Raw genomic sequence first — 20,018 nt, 5'->3', positions numbered from 1 at the left:
CTGCATTCAAACCAGAAATGCATCAGAATATTTTAAGACATTTCAGGACTACGGAAAGATCAGATGAGCATTATTTATGATGTCTTACATATTTGCAATACATTTTACTAGACATGACCATTATAAGACAACTATGACTGTCCTTAGTTTAAGGGCACATAGCTTTATGTTCTATTTCACTTATTACATACAATCAATCAGTCAGCTGAAAGAAAATTTTAAGACAAAAAATGCAATAGGTCCTAGGTAACTAAAGAAAGTTGAGAGGTAAAGAATACAGTCACATTTTCATAGCTGTATAATTATTTCTCTTAAAGCAAAATGAACCATCAATCTCATATTAAGAAACTAGTTTCAGCTACTGCTATTTGCAAGTACTCTGGAATTGCAGGAGGCAAAATACTATCTTTCTGAACCTAAAGAAATGGGGAAAAAAAGTATTAAATAGCTATGTGCTATTTTAAGGTCATGGATTGGGGGAGGTATATGAGAGAGGGCATTCTAACATGTAGGTTTAGCTGACGAACAGAATCAAGCATGTACTCTAAGCAAGCTGTCTCTTCGAAAGAAAGCTGCAGGGTGTTCATCTTCAAGATTAATCAAGACCGAGAAATACATAAGCATCTGTAAAGCTCAATTTATTACTAATCCTATCATGGACTAGGAAAAAAGTACTGGCAGATATAAACAAAACACTATATTTTCACCATGTATTCATATATGTATATTGTTTGTCTTTTTATACCAATTAAAATGTTCCAACTCATTGTGAAATCAAATACTATACTGTCTTACTTAACTTACATTGTGAACTTGCCAACATTACAAAATAAACTCCCTACTTTTTAATGAAGTGTTGATTCTTAAGTCCACAAGCCCAGACAGTTTCATCAGCATTACAGCATTAGAAACCAAATCAGTTACAAATCAATACATTGCACTAGCTCTAACAGTAGGAGGTACATCCAGAATTAAAATAAGGAAAGGAAACAAAGAAAACATAAAAATATATGTAGACAAGAGGCAAACATACAAAGAAGATACATACCTGGATTAAATCCTTCTTAAAAATAAAATACAAATTACATACCACCATCTTTATAGTATTTTCCATTTACGCAGAAAAACTGTACACAACTCCATTACTATTTTGTTGTTCCTCCTTCAGCTTTAAAACGGTACAATACAAACATGAGCCTCGCAGTGATTCAACTCAAGTGCAGTCAGGCATGCTGTCAGTCCGCAACGGTGTCTGTTCTAAATTCCACCGTATTCCCTAGGCAGCATGAAAGGCTTCTTTTTTTTTCTTCCCTCTTCTGTTTTTCCTTGCCCCTCCTACAACTTGTGCTAACAGCTAAGAGTAATCATGGTGTTAGCTGCTAATTCATTCTACAGCTCTGCTTTATTTCTCCTCTACAATAGCAAAATGGGAGTCAGTATCCTACTCCAGCTCAAATACAACATGAGAGAACAGTAATCATCCTGCTGTTTTAGGTGCTGGTAACTTCACCCGTTGCTGTTTTCTCCTGCTGCTTCTGAATGCAGTAGTCACTGCAATAGCCACAGCCCTTCTGCATGGAAGGCAGCCCCTCTGCTTCACTGACGGAGTAAAATAGGCTTACTGAGAAACCTTGCTCACAGAAACAACACATGCAGTGCATCGTGAGCGCTAGCAGGTGCGTCAGTGGCCAGAAGGATAACACTGTGAGACAGTATCTCTTGCTTGGTAGTGCCATGTTTCACCTAGCCTTTTATTTATCAGTCTGACATGACCCAGAGGAACAATTGTATAGCTATTTCTTTCAGCAGTGCTTTTATTGACATCTGTTTATTTTTGCCAATGAATCTGCTAAATAGATTCATAACTATTACAATTCCAAGATTATTTAAGGATGCTCTAGATAATAAAAAGCGTATCATACTGTTTTCCACTACAAGCATTTTGTATGTTCCCAGTTAACACCTAGAGATTAGGATTCAGTAATTTTGCTGGGATTCAAACAGCAGAACTTATCATTATTGTGCATGTAGTGAGTAAATTATCCTGTACAGAATACTGTAGGTGTTTTTCAAATGTTAAGTGATTTAAGAGTGTGTAAAGCCACACTCAGTCCTACATACATATTGAAGATATATTTAAAACTCCAACATATGAATAACTATGGGAGTACATCCAAAAGGATCCTATATAAAGCCATTCTACATAAATAGTATACACAGAATCTAAGTGCAGAAGTTTCACAAAACGTGTACATGCATAAAAACAGAGGTATACTATTAACCCCTTTAATCTTGGGAGATAGCCACACTGAAATGTCATATAAAACAGTTGTCAGATAGTGAATTATGTATGTTTCCTGTATAAAATAAACAGGACTTTGGATTTTCTGGTAATAGCTGACACTTTGTTACAGAGAAGCATGTAATTAAGTCATTACTTCAAAAATACATTAAGGATGTCTTGAATAAAATGCAGCACTTGTAAGTATTTAACAGTTTATAGTAATACCTATTTAAAGCTTATCAGCTGTACCTTTCATTTTCTGCAATCCTTGTACCACTGTTAATAATGCAGTCTAGGGATACAATGCTTTTTAAGTACAATTTATAAACTGAACAGTTCTAGAATAAAACCTCTTACAGTGGTAAAAATATTTTTTTTTAACGTATCATTGTGAAAATCGTTACAGAGCATTATATTTTTTTATGTCCTGCTGAAATGAATATAACCTATAAATACTCCAGTAATTAGATTTATAGTTAAGAACCAGAAGAATGAATACTTTATTATTCAAATCTTATCGTAGTTATTAGCCTGCAGCAATTACTTACTATTCTGTCTAAACTTAAACAGACTGATGCTTCAAATCTGCCACATTGCATGCCAACAAAGAATCCAAAAGAACTTTTATATAAGTGCACAACAGGAAACACTGCACTGATATAGTCCTAATTACACAAAATGTGACAATGATGCCCCTCAAAATCAAAAGAACTGCCCATATAAGGATTATAAAAAAAACGAAGAAAAATCATGCAGTCTATTCAAGCACAGCCAGCCACAGCAGACAGACACAACAGAAATAAACTGAGTTTTTATCAAGATCAAGCAAATGGTCTTGAGGCTACAGACAGTAAAAACAGTAAATATTGGGAGTGTTTTGCAAAAAAAAAAAAAAAGGTTCTCTCATTTAATAAATAGCTGTTTGCAAATAATGTTAACTCACAGCACTTAATGTTGTAATCTTCAAGCAAGTTCCTAAGTACTGACCCTGTTTTACTAATCTGTTACATTACCAGATGTTGAATGTTTCAGTTTGAAGCCACTTATTTGATAGGCCAGCATAAACACGGAACTTTGTATTGAGTTGATATTTCAGAAGGAAAACAAAAACCAAAAGCAAACCACACATCAATTCAAAGACCCTCAAACTAATTATGGTGTATCTACTCTGGAATTAAATTTCCACATCAAACTTGCCCAAGCCAGCAAAAGTCTGGCTTTGCTTGTAATGATACTGACCAATCAAGAATCTAGTTTCATGTGTAAGTACATACTAATTACTTGCAGCTAAATTAATCTCCACAACAAGTTATGTTGTATCTCTTCACATGATCCTCACATACATACGATGTAAAGAACTTTCTATAGTAAACATATGAGTGGAGGTTTTTATCCTCACAGTTCTGGTAGCCCAGATACTTGTAAGCCACTTGCAAGTAGAATGCAACTGCTGTGCATCTTGAAAAGGCATCTATGTCAGTGTTAAATAAACTAGCTCAAATGAGCAGTTCACACTTGTGGGCCACGTCCACCTTCACAGTTACTTGCCAGTAACCTTATATCTTGATGAAGCTGGCCTTCCAGAACCACACCATTAAGGGTTCACACTGATTTACCGTACCTCACAAACACAGGGCTGAAGATACAACTCTCACACGTAGAAGGAAGAGGAAAAATAAAGACCTTTTACAGTTTGTTACACAATTCAAGCCATTTCCTGCATCTCAATGGAAAAAAACAAAGCCTCACCAAACCCAAATACCACCACCCCCAGAAATCCAAACCATACCCCAAACAAAACAAAACAAAACCCAACCCCCAACAGGCAGCTATAAGCCTTCAGAGAGAAAACAGCTAGTCTGTATGCTTATTTCCAGGATTATGTGACCATGACTTTCAGAGATGATTCTTGGAATCCTTTGGAATAAGTCTGTTCAGTGAAAACATGTCATTAGTTTTCATCACTATTTATAAATAATAAAACCAGTGTTAAATAACATATAACTAGTCTAGATGTTATTTGACTATTTCTATTTTTTAATGCTTACATTGAAATGGTGACACTTATAAACTGACGGAACAACTTTGAAGACATTTATACTTCATGATGGATTTCAGCACGACAACTGGAAAAGCTATCATAGAATTAAGCTACCTTTCTCAATTCCCCACCCTGTACGGACTGCTTAAGGGGTGGATTATTTCTTCCTTTTCATTAAACAAAGGCAATAACTGTGTCAATTATATCCCGTCAATCAAAAATCAATCAGTTCTTACAATATGCTGATCTAATCCTATGGGAGGGTGAGACAGGGATGAGTGGGAAGGCAGCTCCCCCAGCCGGTCAACGCGCCCGGTCGCAGAGACCATCGGCAGCAGAGCACGGTCAGGCCGCTCCCAGCGCGCCCCCTGCTGTCGATCCCGGGAAACGGCTGCAGCGGCCCCCGCGGGCGCTTGCTCTTTTGGTGGGCGTAGCTGCGCCACCGGAGGTACCGACACGGGACGGGATGGGGTGATCACGGTGCTCTTACGGAATTTCGTGCTAACCTACAGCTCTTAACAGAATTTCTAATCTATTACAAATACAGAGAAAGGTATAAAATGTTTTGGGTTTGCTTTTTTTGGAAGCATACATACAGATTTAAAGCTATTCTTCTCCATACAAGGTATTTTTTTTCTGTAAAATGCTAGTGGCTCAGTGTTTCTTCTAAAAAGAAGACTTTATAAAAAGAGGGGAAAAGAGCCAATAACCATTTGTGAGATACAAATATTCATCATTAATAAGTGCATAGAATCCACCTATGAGCTGATTTAGATTTTATTTCTGATGACTATGAGAAGTGTTTTGAAGTCTCTGAAGATAGGAAGGCTAAAGCTGTCTCTTATTCTGCACTAAAACTCTTTCAAGCACTGGTTTCCCTTAAGCAATTACTAGGTTTACACAGTTATGCAGTTTGAATTCTGTTAAGTAAAACCACTTTTGAGATTTTTTAGCCACAATTAACAAGGAATAGGCAAACCATTTAAAAACATGATAACCACTTCTTCCCAGCTGCAGTTTCAACAAAGCTTGGCCCTGATTTCAGAAGCAATCATAGGATGGGATCACAGTGAGAAGCAAATATGGGGTGAAGCCCCAACAATAACTAGAAAAAAAGTCAAGTCAAATCAATAACTAAGCATATTTCAGGAGGAAAAGGGGAGCTTTCTCCCCACCCAGATATACCAAGGACCCAAAGTCATAACGTTATGCATTTGAAGCAGTAACTGAAGAACATATATCACTCCTGAAATTTAATCCTCCTATTATGTTCTCTCCTTATGACTATTTTGCTCCTTGTTGCCCTCTAGGAAGGTACTCACGCTAGAGACTATCTGATTTTCTTCTCTAGGAAAGCAGATTGTTTGCTAAAGCATTTTCTAAAATCAAGAATCTGACTCAGCTGCTACTTTTAATTTCAGGATCTAGTCTGATGCATTAGTTTGATGCTTTGCTTTCTATTTTGGGTCAATTTATGTTTTGCCATAATTACATTTCCTGCAGTAACTGATCTCTTACAGAAATTACTATTAAAGCATTAAACTCTTCATTACTCACAGAAAATACAGTATTTCTGTTTCTAAATATTAAGTCAGACTATTCTTCTACTAAACTGATTCTGGAAGAAAACACTGAAAGTTTCATTGGAATATGAATCTTTTATTATATTTATATAAATATTACTTTTCCACAAGCACAATATAACTAATTGTGCAGCTTTGCAGTTAATATACAAGAATCTGCTAATACTTGCAAAAATTAAAATAAATTGGCCAAGGACTCACATAAGCATTCTATTTCTAAAATATTCTTACTTTTTTAATATGAAAATAGACAATATTTTTTATTACTGCCTCTTAAAAGTAATTTATTCCTACTGATTCTCTACCCCTTGGTTCCAGATAAAATAACACTTAAAATATTCAAGTGCTGCTTCAGATCTTACTGCATGCACTAGGCTTTCCCAGACGGCTCCTGTGTCAGGTCTATCAGTGCATGCATTCTAGTCCCAGCTGAGCAACTGACAGATACCTTCAGCCTAGGTATTCAGATATCTTTAATCCAAGGCCTCCTCAAATACAGTACAGACATAGGGCCTTGGCTGAGCTTTACTGAGAAAGCTGTTATTGTGATATGAGCAAGACAAGATAGCAGGGATGGAGGGGACAGGCAGACCAAAAAGGAAAAAAAATAAATGTCAGCTCAAGCTGTTTGCAGAGGTAATAAACTGGTATGAAAGCTCTGAGAGGGAAGAGAGAGGAGGAAGAGAATCTGAGGATGGCAATTTAGTATCAACAAGGATTAGCCCATTTTAACGGGTGGCACAGGGACCACCTTCCCTGCTTTCCCAGCCCAGTGGAACATGAAAATAGAAAAGAAACACTTGGTTTCATCAGGACTATGCACATTATCAGTGATTAGCCTAGTAATTTCCTAATCCTTGCTTTCCATTGTTCATATTAAGACATAAATAGTTTCTCAGGACTCTTAAGTCACATTTATCCTGCTTGCAGAGTTTCTTTGGATATGATAAATGTAATTGGAGCCAAAGTGACCTAGACTTGGAGAGCTACAGCATCTTCATTCCATACAACCCTCAGTTGTATACTTACCTTCAAGTATATACTTAACAGCACTACTAACAGGACTAATTAAGAGTCATCTCAAGATTTGCCATGAGTGGCAGCAGCATAGAAAGATTCAGCAAGAAAGAGCACACCACCAAACTGTAAAAGAAAAGTTTCTTCGTAGTGAATTAAAACAACCAACCCCATCAATCTGTAAATGAGTAAAGAGGGTAAATCACAAGAAAGATCCATAATGATGAAGTAGGAACTCTAAGGCAGATACTGCAAGGATCCTAGAAGTTGAATGCTTGCAACAAGCCTGCTCACAGTGCTAGGACTGCCTGAGAAAGGGGTTACACCATTTATCAGAAAGCTGAAAGCAAGGTTATTTGCTCTACTGGAACTCTTCCCCCTGCCTCAAGCTTCTCTCTCTAGACATTGCTTAGATTCCATCAACTCCTTAGCTTTTCAGTGTCTGAGCCATCATTCTCTTAACCAGGATATTGAGTTCATCTATTTGTAGCAGCTCTCAACTCTCCTTCCTATCCTAGATCTCTTACTGATATGATTGTTGGTTGTTCCAGTATTTCTTTCTCCTCACCCTGGGACTTCTTTCCCTTTCTTGCCATAACAAGAAGTATTCCATCAATCCTTATAATTAACATAATGGATTCTTGCCTTCACAATCCTAACTATTCATCTTTAGTACTTCCACTGCATTCCAAAAGCCAGCTTTTGCCTCCACAGAATGGTGACCTTAAAGGGAAGCCCAAAGGATTCACATAAAATGGGGAAAAATAAACCAGTTAATCTGAGGCACACATTCTCACTTGCAGACTTTGCCTGACAAAAACACTGTTGAGTTTCAGAGTCTTTCAAACATTACCTTCCAATGCCACAAAACGCCCTGCAATTCAATCGCAAATATGGTCCAGAAGCTGGACATTCTATAGCACACTGGACAATTCTATAGCACATTGACTTAACCATGGGCTATCAATAAAACCAGAAATAAATCATTTAATGAGTTCAAAGACAACCTGCAAAATGCTATAACATGCTTACTCAAAATAGATTTTGAAACAGGAGGAAGGGAAAGAATGTTACTATGGTCCCTTTTTGAACTCTGAAGCAAAGCAGAGATCTGAAGTTTAATTTGGAAGAGAGTATGTTACATTCCTGTTTGTTGATTTATGACAGCCAAGAGAGAAAGCTTAGGTTTGTTACCCCCTATTGTGAATCATGACTGCTCACTTTCTGAAGAGGAAAGCAAAGCGGTAACGCTTTTCCCGACCTTGCCTAACAGAATCCTCAAATAATGGTACAGCAGCTCATAAAGGTTTCTCTCACAGCCGACCATTTCTCATACCTTCAATTAACTGAAGAAAGCAATTTTTAGCTTTCACATTGATTTAAAGGAGGGGGAGGGGAATAAATCAGAAAATATCTCAACTCAACAATACCATAGGAAGATCTAAGCTAAAATAAGCCCCATTAACTGTAGCTTAACTCACATAAAAGATATCTCCATTTTCTTTTCTTCAAAATCCTACTGACTTCCTAATACAGTCCCTTCCACACAAAACTTTCAGAGGAAGTCATTCCAGAAAAAAAACCCCAAACAAATATGCTATTAAGTTTACTTAAAAAGATAGGAAATAAAAAAAAAAAAAACACAAAAGCAGTTCTTTGATCAAAGTTGACATAAGTGTGATTTTATCTTTTTACATAGTAAATATCCGCACAAAAGCCATGAGACATGGAAGATAAGGTGATGGCATAAAATTTAACTTAAAACATAATAATGCAATTATAATTAATCTGTGCTAGTTTACCAACAGAGCAGCATGAAACTTGCAACTGCTTCCATACAACTGGCAGCTTTATTTATAGCTTTTTATGACTTTCCTTCATGCCTTTAATATGAGAGTTGTTATTGTGACCCACAAGCTGAATTTCTAATCCATTATCTCTTCTTAGAACTAAGTATTTTAGGTTGCAACCAGGATCAACAATGCATGTTTTTTTGAAGCCATGAATGAAGATGAATCCATCTCACATGATCTTTTTGTGGAAATAACTGATGCTCTTTGCAAGCATTGTACTCCTTGTTGTGTGTTAACAACACAAGGGAGATATGTTCTTGAACATATCTTGAATATATCTTGAACTGCCTTTATCAGTGAATCACCTTCTGTTGAAGTAAACTTACCAAACTCTACTTTTTGAAAGCCTCAAGGGCAACTATGAAGTGGTCTTAGAACTGTTAGCCTAATCTCCCCACTCTGACCTTTTACCTTCTTCATGCAAACTCAAGCAGTTCAGACACAAGATAGCTGAGATCATTTGCACCACAGAATTGCTTGATATACCAATCAATAATTTTCTTTATGTAATTAATAACAAAAAAGAGTGACTAATAAAGACAACCTGGAAAGTCCTTTAACTCCTCAGGTATTTTGAGCTTCCTCTCAAAACATGAAGTAACATTCTAAACCATTGTTAACATCTCTTAAATTTGACAAACTCGCACTGATACTAAATCCACTTACATGAAAAGAAAATGCACTTCAATATTTCTTGGTTTACAAATTCTCACTATTCAAATATTTCATCTTTGAAATTAATTCACAGAACTTTAAAAGAAGCAGTTGCTGCTGACAGTCATTTAGCCCAACCAATATACTGCCACTTGAATGTTATAATTACTTTTTTCATTGCATCAGAATACAAGTAACCTACTGGTAACACTTCATGCAAAGGAAATACCTGTTCACTCCCAGTTTAAGAGACACTAGCATATAAAATATTACTTGGAATGCAGGTTAGAAAATTGTTGACCTGAAAGATTGATTTTGAAAGATTTGTGATTTCTTCGGGCCTGCTGAAATCTTTTAAAGGGAAGCTTCACATTAATCTCATAGCCCATGGCTCCTAAACAAAGAATGGTTTCTGCTTACCCTAAATTCCCATTGCTGTCCCTGTGTTATACCTGCTTTAGTATTAGTTTGTCAAGTTCTGTTTCTGAATAAGACAGTAAATCAATAGTGCTGACAGAACTGAAATACCAATAACTTCTGTTAGTGAGCATTCGCATACTGAACATCACACTACATCCATCATACAGTTAACCATGTGTTGTGGTTTAAACCCAGCCACACAGCTCATCCACTCACTCCCCCTCTTCTTTCCCTCCCTCTACTCCCAGAGGGACGGAAAGGAGAATCAAAAAGAATGCAACTCCCACGGGTTGAGATAAGAACAGTTTAGTAACTAAGGTGTAACACAAACCACTACTGCTACCACCCATAATAATAATGATAAAGGAAATAACAAGGGAAGAGAATACAACACCTCAACACCAGCCAACTGATAACTCGCCCCCCCACCCGAGCACCGACCGATACCTCGTCCAACCCCACAGTGCACTAGCCCTTCCGGGTCCCTCTCCGTTACATCCTGGGCATGACATGCTGTAGTACGGAATACCTCTTTGGTCAGTTTGGGGCATGTGTCCTGTCTCTGCTTCCTCCCAGCCTCCCCTCGTCCCTGGCTGACCATGAGACTCACAAAGTCCTTAGTCAGGGTAAACATTACTTAGCAACAACTAAAAACAATCAGTGTTACCAGCTCTGTTCCCAGGCTGGAAGTCAAAACAGAGCACTGCACCAGCTACTAAGAAGGAGAAAAAACTGCTACTGGTAAACCCAGGACACCATGAATCACAAAGAACAGCCTAAGAACAATCAACAGTGAATATTTAATTCTATATAACCTTTTTTTCTTAAATTGAACTCCTCCAGTATTTTTTTATTTAATGACAAACTGTGACATACGGATGTGCTGTGCTCATTTTGCAAACTAAGAAATAAGGCAAGTTGAGAAGACTTGCCTACACAAATCTGTGTTACTATCACTGTTGATCTCTAGGTTATAAGACCAGTCAATATAGGGCCACTATTTCACCATTATCACTAAGCACAAGAGTGGAATGATACAAGGGTTAACTTACAATGAGTAGTCTCCTGCTTATTGTGAGCCTTAAGAGTCAATTGCTATGTTCTGTATTGACCACATAAACAGAGCAAGTGATCATAATAATTTATTTTAATTAGTACATCTAATTAAGAAAAAACCTGTTTACGCAGTGGTACCATCAGTAGAACTTACAAGATTTTTCTAGGAAAAGTATTAAAACTATTTTCTTAACCCATTTTATTAAATATTATTGAAGTATTGATATTTCTGAATATCAAAAAATATTCAGAAATAGATGCCTGAAGCTGTGGTTTATGGATTAATACGAAACACAGATAAGATGGCCAAACTACGTAATTTCTCATGTATCTAAAGGAAGTTTCAGAATCTCATCTTTTTTCTTTTTCCAGAAGAAAAAAATCCTGAGGTAAGGGAACCACACAGAGTTAAGAACCAACAGAAGGAATTGTCTCTACCGTCAGAAACTCACCAGCCACATCCTCAGATCTTGCTGAAATTGAATAGCAGTTTACATGAACTAGAAATGTTATGCTAAAGTCTCCCTCCATCTGAGAAAAATCTTTAAATTACAGGAACAAATCAGCAGGTTTAAGAGCAGCTCTTACCTTCTGAATAGCCCTTGCCCATCTTGCTTTTGCAAAATTACTTCCATCATCTTGACCTTTATTTTTCCTGGAGAAAGGGGTGGAGGGAGAAGTACTTGTCAAAACAGCAAAGTAGAGATTAAAAAAAACAACAACCAAAACCAAACTTGAAGAGTTCTAATAATTCTACAGACAAGCAGATCATCTCCCATTTCCTCTGTATTTTCTCTGTACATAGCATCCTCTCTATATATACTAGAACATATTAGCGCTGTTCAAGTTATTCTTAATAGGAAGTTACATAATTTATCCTGGAAATTAGCTTAAGGGTTACTTTACACTTAGCAGGAAAAGGGCTGATCAAAACTCACACAGTCTTGTTCTCCTATTCAACATGATAAGCTGCTCAGTCAGGGGATTCACAAGTGGCTTTGCTTTGTCAATATTAAATCCAAACCAGTTATGGAAAATAAAGTAGGAAAACACTTCATTATATATTATTTAGCCCTTAATATGTAAGATTTCACAACTTGCTGACAGCACACTCAGACACAGTCCATGTCACTGATGAAGATACAAAACAATATTAGTCCCAACATAGACTCCTGATGGATGCCACTTGTCACTGGTGTGCATCCAGACATCGAACCATTGACCACTACCCTCTACATGTGATCAGCCAGCCAATTCCTCATCCTCCAAACAGTCCACCCACCGAATCCATCTCTCCTCAATTTAGAGAGGGATGTTGTGGGAAACTGTGACAAAGACTTTACAGAAGCCCAGATGATAACTATAACCCTTCCTTTGCTTACTGATGTAACTCCATCACAGAAGGCCACTAGGCTGGTCAGGCAGGACTTGCACTTGGTGAAGACATGCTGGCTGTCTTAAATCACCTCCCTACCCTCCATGTGCCTTCGCATAGCTCCTAGAAGGATCTGTTCCATGATCTTCCCAGGCACAGAGGGGAGGTTGACAGGTTGGTAGCTCCTAGGGTCCTCCTTTCTACCCTTTTTAAAGAGGGGTCTGATACTGCCCTTTTTCCAGTCACCAGGGACCTCACCCGAGTGCCACGACTTCTCAAATATCATGGAGAGTGGCCTGGCAACTACATCAGCCAACTCCCTAGGACTCTGCATGGGATGCATCTTATCAGGTCCTATGATGCCTATTTTCAACTCCAGCCCACTTTTTCCAGTAGGGAAATAACAGTAACAATCAAAGAAAACCTGGTATTCTATTTCAAGCAGCTTTGTTTCTCTCCTAGGACTTGAATGTAAAATCAAATATAACAAATTCAATTATTTTTCTTTAAGTTTTGATAACTAATATTTTGTCTTATTTTCATTACAATTGAAGATAAGGATAGAGAAACACATTTCTCTCTGATGTCTCCCCATTTATTTCAAATTATCATGCCACTCTCTACTTGGGCTGGGAAAATAAAACAGAATGTTTACAGCGAAGATTCCCCAGACCTGATGGCAATTTGACTGTGAAGTTAGAACATAGCATACATATAGCTGACTCAGTATACATGGAAAAATAAGCAGATGCTAAACAGTAACTAGAGCAAACCACGTGGCAGTATCTCCATATGCTGATTTTCTCTAATATAATATTAAACTGCAGTTCCAAACCAATTCCCATCTATCCAGGCATTCTGATGCAAGTAAAATATGTTCAAGCAGAGAAGACTGGCTCACAGCATCCCCTTTGGATTACAGGGGTTTCCATTAATTCTAAGAGTATACTGTCTTGAAAAGATGTGATCCCTGTCCCCTATATTATTAACAAGGTAAAAAAGAACAATGCTAAAAAGAATATATTTCCCAGTTACAGTGCTTCATAAATCAGGATTGCAAGGTCTTCAGTATCAAATGGCAGGAGAGAAGAAAATAGTAACAACAACAAAAAGACAACCAAAAAACAATCAAACCACCAAAAGAGGAAAAAACAAAACCCAAAAGCCCAAACTCACACACACAAAAAAAACTCAACCAAAAAAGACCCACAAAAAATCTCCAAATATAAAACCTTTGAATTTCCTCAGTAAAGGTATGTCCTTGTGAGACACAGAGCTGCACTATCACAAAGTCTTTGCAAACTGCATTAAAGGAGTTACTGAGAAGACAGCCTGGAACTATTTCTGTATCTGAAGACCTGAAATAAAGCTCTGCAAGGGAAACAAACAAACCAACCAACCAAAAAACACCACCCCCCAAAAAAGCCACCAAAAAGAAAATCTTACATTTCATCAGGTAAGCATCATGAAAAGAACTCTATCAAATCTTCGAAATACCAATCTGCTGTGCACTTAAGTTGCCCAGACACAGGCCAGTTATAATGAGTGTTCATTATTCAGGTACTTCACCACACCTGTGAAGAATGTCAGCTCAAGCTCAAAAACGCCCATTCAGCTCATGGCTGTTAAGCACAGGTGAAAACACTCACTACAGACTCTACCACTCTTGCAAGAATACAAATATAATTTGTAAAAGATACTGCCTTTAGTAGCAAAATAAAAGTATACAGTAAAATTCTATAGGTGCAAACTACAGAGGACAGTAGCAGCCTCTCTACTACACAAAGTTGCACAGTATTTATATTATATTTCTGTGATATCCCTGAGTCCACACTAGTACTTAATTATCTTGGACTTTTGGAACAGTGTTGTTTTATTTGAGGAGAAAAATGTTCTCTCTGATATGCACAGCTGAGTGCACATGATGCAAACTAAGTGTGAGAGAGGCTTGTCTACCCATGACCTCATCTCTGAGGCTGTATGTTTTCAGGTTCTGCCTTTTTCCTTTTCACATCTATTCACTTCTTCTTTATTGTAAGGTAAATCAGCCAAGTGATACTAGTAATTAGTCCACCTCATCCTGCAGCTGTTGAATAGCCTGGAAATACTAAGTAATATTTAACCTTAGGAATGATTAGGGTAATCAGCCTCAAAGTCAGAGCTGGTTGCCAATGTTGATTTAGAAGGAAAAACCAGATTTCTCCACCTTAACTGAATGTAAGTAGGAGAGCTGAGTATTCCTAGTGTTTGAGGCATAATGCACACAGGCAGACAAAAACATACAACTTGTTTGGAACACTTCTAGAAAGTCATTGGTCTGATCAGACTGCTAGCAGCACAGGCAAGTAAAGCAGTTCAATATGCTTCTCCTTAAGCCACAAAAACATATGCTGACAGGCACAGTAAGAGGTTTTACCTGTCCACGTCCTGCTGACACAGTGATTGGTCCAGGCTACACAACAAATGATGGTTAAATTTCTAATTTGAACTATTAATACTAATTAGTTAGCTGGCAGAAAACAATTTCTCAATACTGAACAAAGCCTCCAGATGCAGGAATTCCTGTAAAGCACCAGACACTGCTGGGAATGATCCGTACTGCTGACTGAATGATGTACAAGGAACATACTTTATTCCAGGCAAATACATTTATAATTTTTTTAAACAAGGAACAAAACCTTTAACAGCTGATTAAGACATCTTTACACAAGCATAAATAAGGGAATCATAGCTGGTAATTAGAAGAGCATTAATTCCCCGTGGCAGAACAACCAAAAAGCTTGCAAGCAAACAAGTGCCTTCAGAATGCCTGAAAATCATGCTGACTCACTGTTCCTACAACATAATGCCCAGCTGTCGTCTCCGACGCAGTACAGTTCATAAGAACAATGAGAAAAGGAAAACTAGAAAAGAAGCCTCATAGTGAGAAGTCTGGCAGTATTCAGATATGGTGAGTTCAGCAAGCAGCCTAGGTCAAAGCTTTGATACACCATGCACCAAACTTAGCAGACCTCCACATCTCCTACCCATAAGGATCAAAATAACCTATCTTGTTGCAGTCAGTTTACCAATAGAAGACAAATATGCACAAAAGAAATGAATAGGCTAGATAAACATGAGGGCTGTTCAGCCTGGTTTATTAAAATCCAAGGATTTTTAATAGAAAACAGAAGTTACACTGACACTTTTACTTAATAAATGTTTTGCAGCTCAATTATGTTACCCAAATACATTAAAATTGGCCTACTATTTCAACGACAATTTGCATTTTCATGGCACTTCCCCTAAAATTAAATCTCACTACAGCCTTCAAGGTAAAGCAGTTAATTACATAGCAGTTGCAGCATGGCCACATACAGACAAATTATGACATCCTCTGAGTGCTTACTTGCAACAGGCAGTCCTGAACATTTGCATTGATTTCTAATTATTCATCATTAATGTTGATTTTGTCAGCTTTGAATATAACTAGAAATAAATATAGGAAGAAAAACTGAAATAATTACACTCTATTTTGAGGGGTTTTATTGGGCAATATCCACTCCCCACTAACAGCAGTCATGCTGGAATCAATTTCTTGTGCTTAAAGCAATCTCTAATGGACAGATCCAGCAGAGTTGTACTTGTGTAGTATATTACTACAAAACTGTGATTCTTTATGTTTTAGTTTGGTTTTCTTCCTTTAAATATGCTTTTCAGCAAGTTCTGATGATTATTCCTGTAAGAATATGGGATATGGATGCTGATGGTAATCGTTAGTTTTAGCCTACATTTGTCTATAGCTCAGAAGGATACAAAAGAATAAAGATGAAAAACAGCTTCTATGCTCTTCAGAAAAAAAGCACTTTCAAGTACTAAGTTCCTAAAGCTGGAACTTCTGAAGCATGCACAATTTCATGTGCATTAGAAGTATATAAGTTCATAGGATATTTGAAACTTTTGGGGGAAGATTTACACATCTGTTCCTTATTTAGACTTCAGCAGCACAAGTTCTTTGGGCATATCTCTGTTTGGGCAGTGAAGCACAACATGAGAAGTTGCTACCACAGCCTTTTGCATCAGGCCAAAGTGACTTTAGTAATTAATATTACATACATCTCTGCTACAATAAGCTTGGCCTTGTTAAGAGATTATCTGAAGCTGACTGCACTGAAATAGTTTCTAGCTGAAAACAAGGTGATTTTTTACTTACCTCTAGAGAGAATGAAGTTATAAGGTATGCATTTATCCCCACAGCTGAACTTACGGTTTTTCAAAGTTCTAATATCTCCTCTGCTTTTTCCCTACAAGATTTTCATCAGCATAATTCACATCCATGTTGATTTTCATATTTTGCTAAAGGAAGAAGCCTACTCCTACTTGCTTTTAAAAGTACCCAGACTCAAGTCCACTATCTGCACAGCTGCTTTAGGTAACTCATTAATAACTGCAGCCCGGTTACCCCGCCTCTTCCTGGGCATAATTAACTATTTGTTGCAAGGAAAGTATTTTCCTCTCCCTAGTGTGTTTTCACCCTTCATATCTATATATCTATGAGTTGCTGTCTCTGCTAACGCTGATCTGCAAAGTTACAGCTTGTTTTAACGATTATTTTTCAGTTAGGTTATTTTAGTGTTCTGACTTACACTATGACCTGACAAACTTTAGCTTCATCTCAGATAGATAGTAAACTATTCTGTATAGCTGAGAATTGGTACTGAGAAAGGGAGATAATAACTACTTAAACTTCTATATTTGACAGTGTCATTAATTTAATACACTATGAGTTTAGTGTGTAAGTGGTCCTTGACCTGAATTTTACTAACATAACAATTAATAAAAAACTGTTCATTTAATTACAATTAATTATACATATTTCACTGCCTTATTTTGAGTAAGAACCATCATAGCAGTATTCCAACCTCTTACATGGGCTTTGAGCCATCTTGTGACGTACTACCTACAGTTATTAGACCTGAATTTAGTGCTCTAAACAACTTCAAAGGACTAAGTGATCTCTAAGTGAAATGCAAGTTTTGTCACTGACGTGAGAGGAGGTAAAATCTCACTCTAATACAGTTTTAATTAATGGAGCTGGACAAATCAGATGAGCTCAAGATTAAAGACAATTTCCCTATATGAACAGGACAGCAGCCAAAATAAAGGGTCCAATGAAAATGAAATCAGATAAATTTTCTTTATGATCCTAAAGCGAAAAATTTAACTGCACCAATAGAGGAAGGAGAGGAGTAAAATCAATCATTTTGTTTATTGGGAAATGCCAGTTTAGAAGGATTAAATTGGTAGGAACAAAAAAGATCAAGCTTTGAAAAATGTTCTAGAACTGAGGGACCCTAGATTATGAGGTTTTGCTTTGTCATCTTTCGGTACTTCATTTTTTCTAATGCAAAAATAAGCAGAAAGGCATAAAGCAAGTTGTCATTCAAGACCTTTTGTTAGATCCTCTGTGAAATAGCTTCATTTATACTACCATTTACATGTTGTGACAAGCTAAACACTCTCTGGGGCACAACTCTATAGTATGACAGAGGAATCCTATTCCACTCTGACAGCAAAATGCTGAAAGATAATAATTTTATCAGTCTTCAGCAGTTAGAATTCCATCAGTGCAGAACCCAACATACACACCTACACAAAAAGGCAAGATGTTTTATATAGAAACTTGAATTAGTACTATGAACAAATACCTGGACAGGGCTTATGGTGACAGAAGAATACTGCATTTTATTATACTTCTGAGAAAATCACCAAAATTATTTAGGAATAAACTTAAGTGCATAGAATCCTACTTCTATTAGATCACTTCAACTATTTACACTTAAAAAAAAAAAAATAGACACGTTTTGAATTCAACACTGTGGAACTTGTTACTTGATGAACTTGTTGGGTTTGGGGTTGGTTTTGTGTGGTTTTGTTGTGGTTTTTTTTGGTCTGTTTTTGTTTGTTTGTTTTCTTTGTGTGTTTGGTTTTTTGTTTGTTTGGTTGTTTTTGGGGGGTTTTTTTTGTTTTGTTTTGTTTTGTTTGGTTCTCTCCCCCTACCCCCCAAACACTCACGTGCACCTCTCAAAAGGTTTGTCTTGCAAGACTGGGTGGCATCCTGTTTTCATTGTGCTGGAGGAACTTATTCAATTACATTAAGCCTTATTCTGAAGAACCCCTGCAACTGAAAGCCTGGTGCCTACATGTGTGAAAACACGTATGTAGAGTGATCAATGTCTAAACTATTTAAATTCCAATTCTTACCACTCAAAGCTGTGTACTGGACTGTCATTCGGACCAGTCAAAAACACAGCTTCTGATTTTGATCTTAGTGAACTTACTGTGGTGCCAGTAAGGTGGTAGCTCATTTTTCCCTACACTGCTATAGAAGAGTAGATTTCAAGACAGATATTATTTGAAGTGTGTCAAGACAAGTCTTATACAGTATCTCCAAGCTTTTCTGATGACTACAAGGGTACTACAAAGCAGTCTTGCTATCTGAGAATTCCTCTGAAGATATATCATCTCTTCAGCGCTACAAAGGTACCTTCATAGCTTCCCCAAATGCAAGATATTTATCAGAACAAAAGAATATGCAATTAGGACAGAAACTCACTTATAAGATCACAGGTTACCATGGAAGATAGGTGTCACAAAGAAACACATGTTGGTGTGAGTAAGATATTAGCAATGCACTGTTCTGCTGCTCAGTGAGTGCCAGCTTCTAATCGATCTTGAATCTATCAAAGTATCACCTTGGACTGTTCCCAGAAAGAAAACAACATCTAACTGGCACTTTGAGTAATTTCATTAATAACTCCAGATTTTGCCTGTGTTTGCCACTAAGCAGCTATTTGTTCATCACCTGTTTCACACCTATTTCATCACCATATCATCAAAAACACTCTTCTAATACGTCTAACCAAAAAAGATGATGTGGGTAGTTTTTTCCAAATTACACTTGAAAGACTTTTTTCTTTATTCAAATGAACTCGGTCTCTCTTGCACGCTATCAAGTCACTATATTCATAACCAATCCCTAATCTTTCCCTTTTTTAAAAACCCTCAACATCAGTGTTGTGAGTCTTTGATTGTATATGAATGCAATAAACAAAATATGTGATCTTCAGAAACAGAATGGGCTATAGAGTTGTCCTGGTTTGAGCAGCAGCAGTCAGTTTTCTCCTTCTTAGGAGCTAGTACAGTGCTGTGTTTTGATCTTTTGGCCTGGGAGCAGTGCTGATAACGCCGATGTTTTCGGTTGCTGCTCGAATGTTTGGTCTGGCCAAGGACTTTCTGAGCCTCATGCTCTGCCAGGGAGGAGGGGAGGCCGGGAGGAAGCAGAGACAGGACACCTGACCCAAGTTAGCCAAAGAGGTATTCCATACCACAGCACCTCATGCCCAGGATGTAACTTGGAGTGACCCGGAAGGGGGGTAGAGGGTCTGCAGGGTTGGAGGAGGTATCGGTCGGTGCTTGGCTGGGGGGAGTGGGGTGAGTTATTGGTCGGCTGGTGTTGAGGTGTTGTATTCTTTCCTCTTGTTATTTCCTTTATCATTATCATTGGTGGTAGCAGCAGTGATTTGTGTTATACCTTAGTTACTAAACTGTTCTTATCTCAACCCGTGGGAGTTGCATTCTTTTTGATTCTCCTCTCCGTCCCTCCAGGAGCAGGGGGAGGGCAAGAAGGGGGGGAGTGAGTAAACGAGGTTTGTGGTTGGGTTTAAACCACGACAAGAGTATATCACATTCCACA

The 20,018-nt window shown here is 37.5% G+C and overlaps 1 protein-coding gene across 3 annotated transcripts in view; it reads right to left on the bottom strand.

The window, feature by feature from the left end:
- The window catches only part of UNC13C (unc-13 homolog C), a 194,484-nt gene that overhangs the window by 142,606 nt on the left and 31,860 nt on the right, over window positions 1-20,018 (bottom strand). For all 3 annotated transcript variants that reach the window (XM_065688905.1, XM_065688903.1, XM_065688904.1), the window contains exon 7: window positions 11,497-11,563. In XM_065688905.1, the coding sequence (XP_065544977.1) occupies window positions 11,497-11,563 (67 nt within the window). The remainder of the gene's footprint in view (window positions 1-11,496; window positions 11,564-20,018) is intronic.

This window comes from Lathamus discolor, chromosome 8 (genome assembly GCF_037157495.1).
Source record: "Lathamus discolor isolate bLatDis1 chromosome 8, bLatDis1.hap1, whole genome shotgun sequence".
Classification (NCBI taxonomy): domain Eukaryota; kingdom Metazoa; phylum Chordata; class Aves; order Psittaciformes; family Psittacidae; genus Lathamus; species Lathamus discolor.
This window is presented reverse-complemented; position numbering and strand designations above follow the sequence as displayed.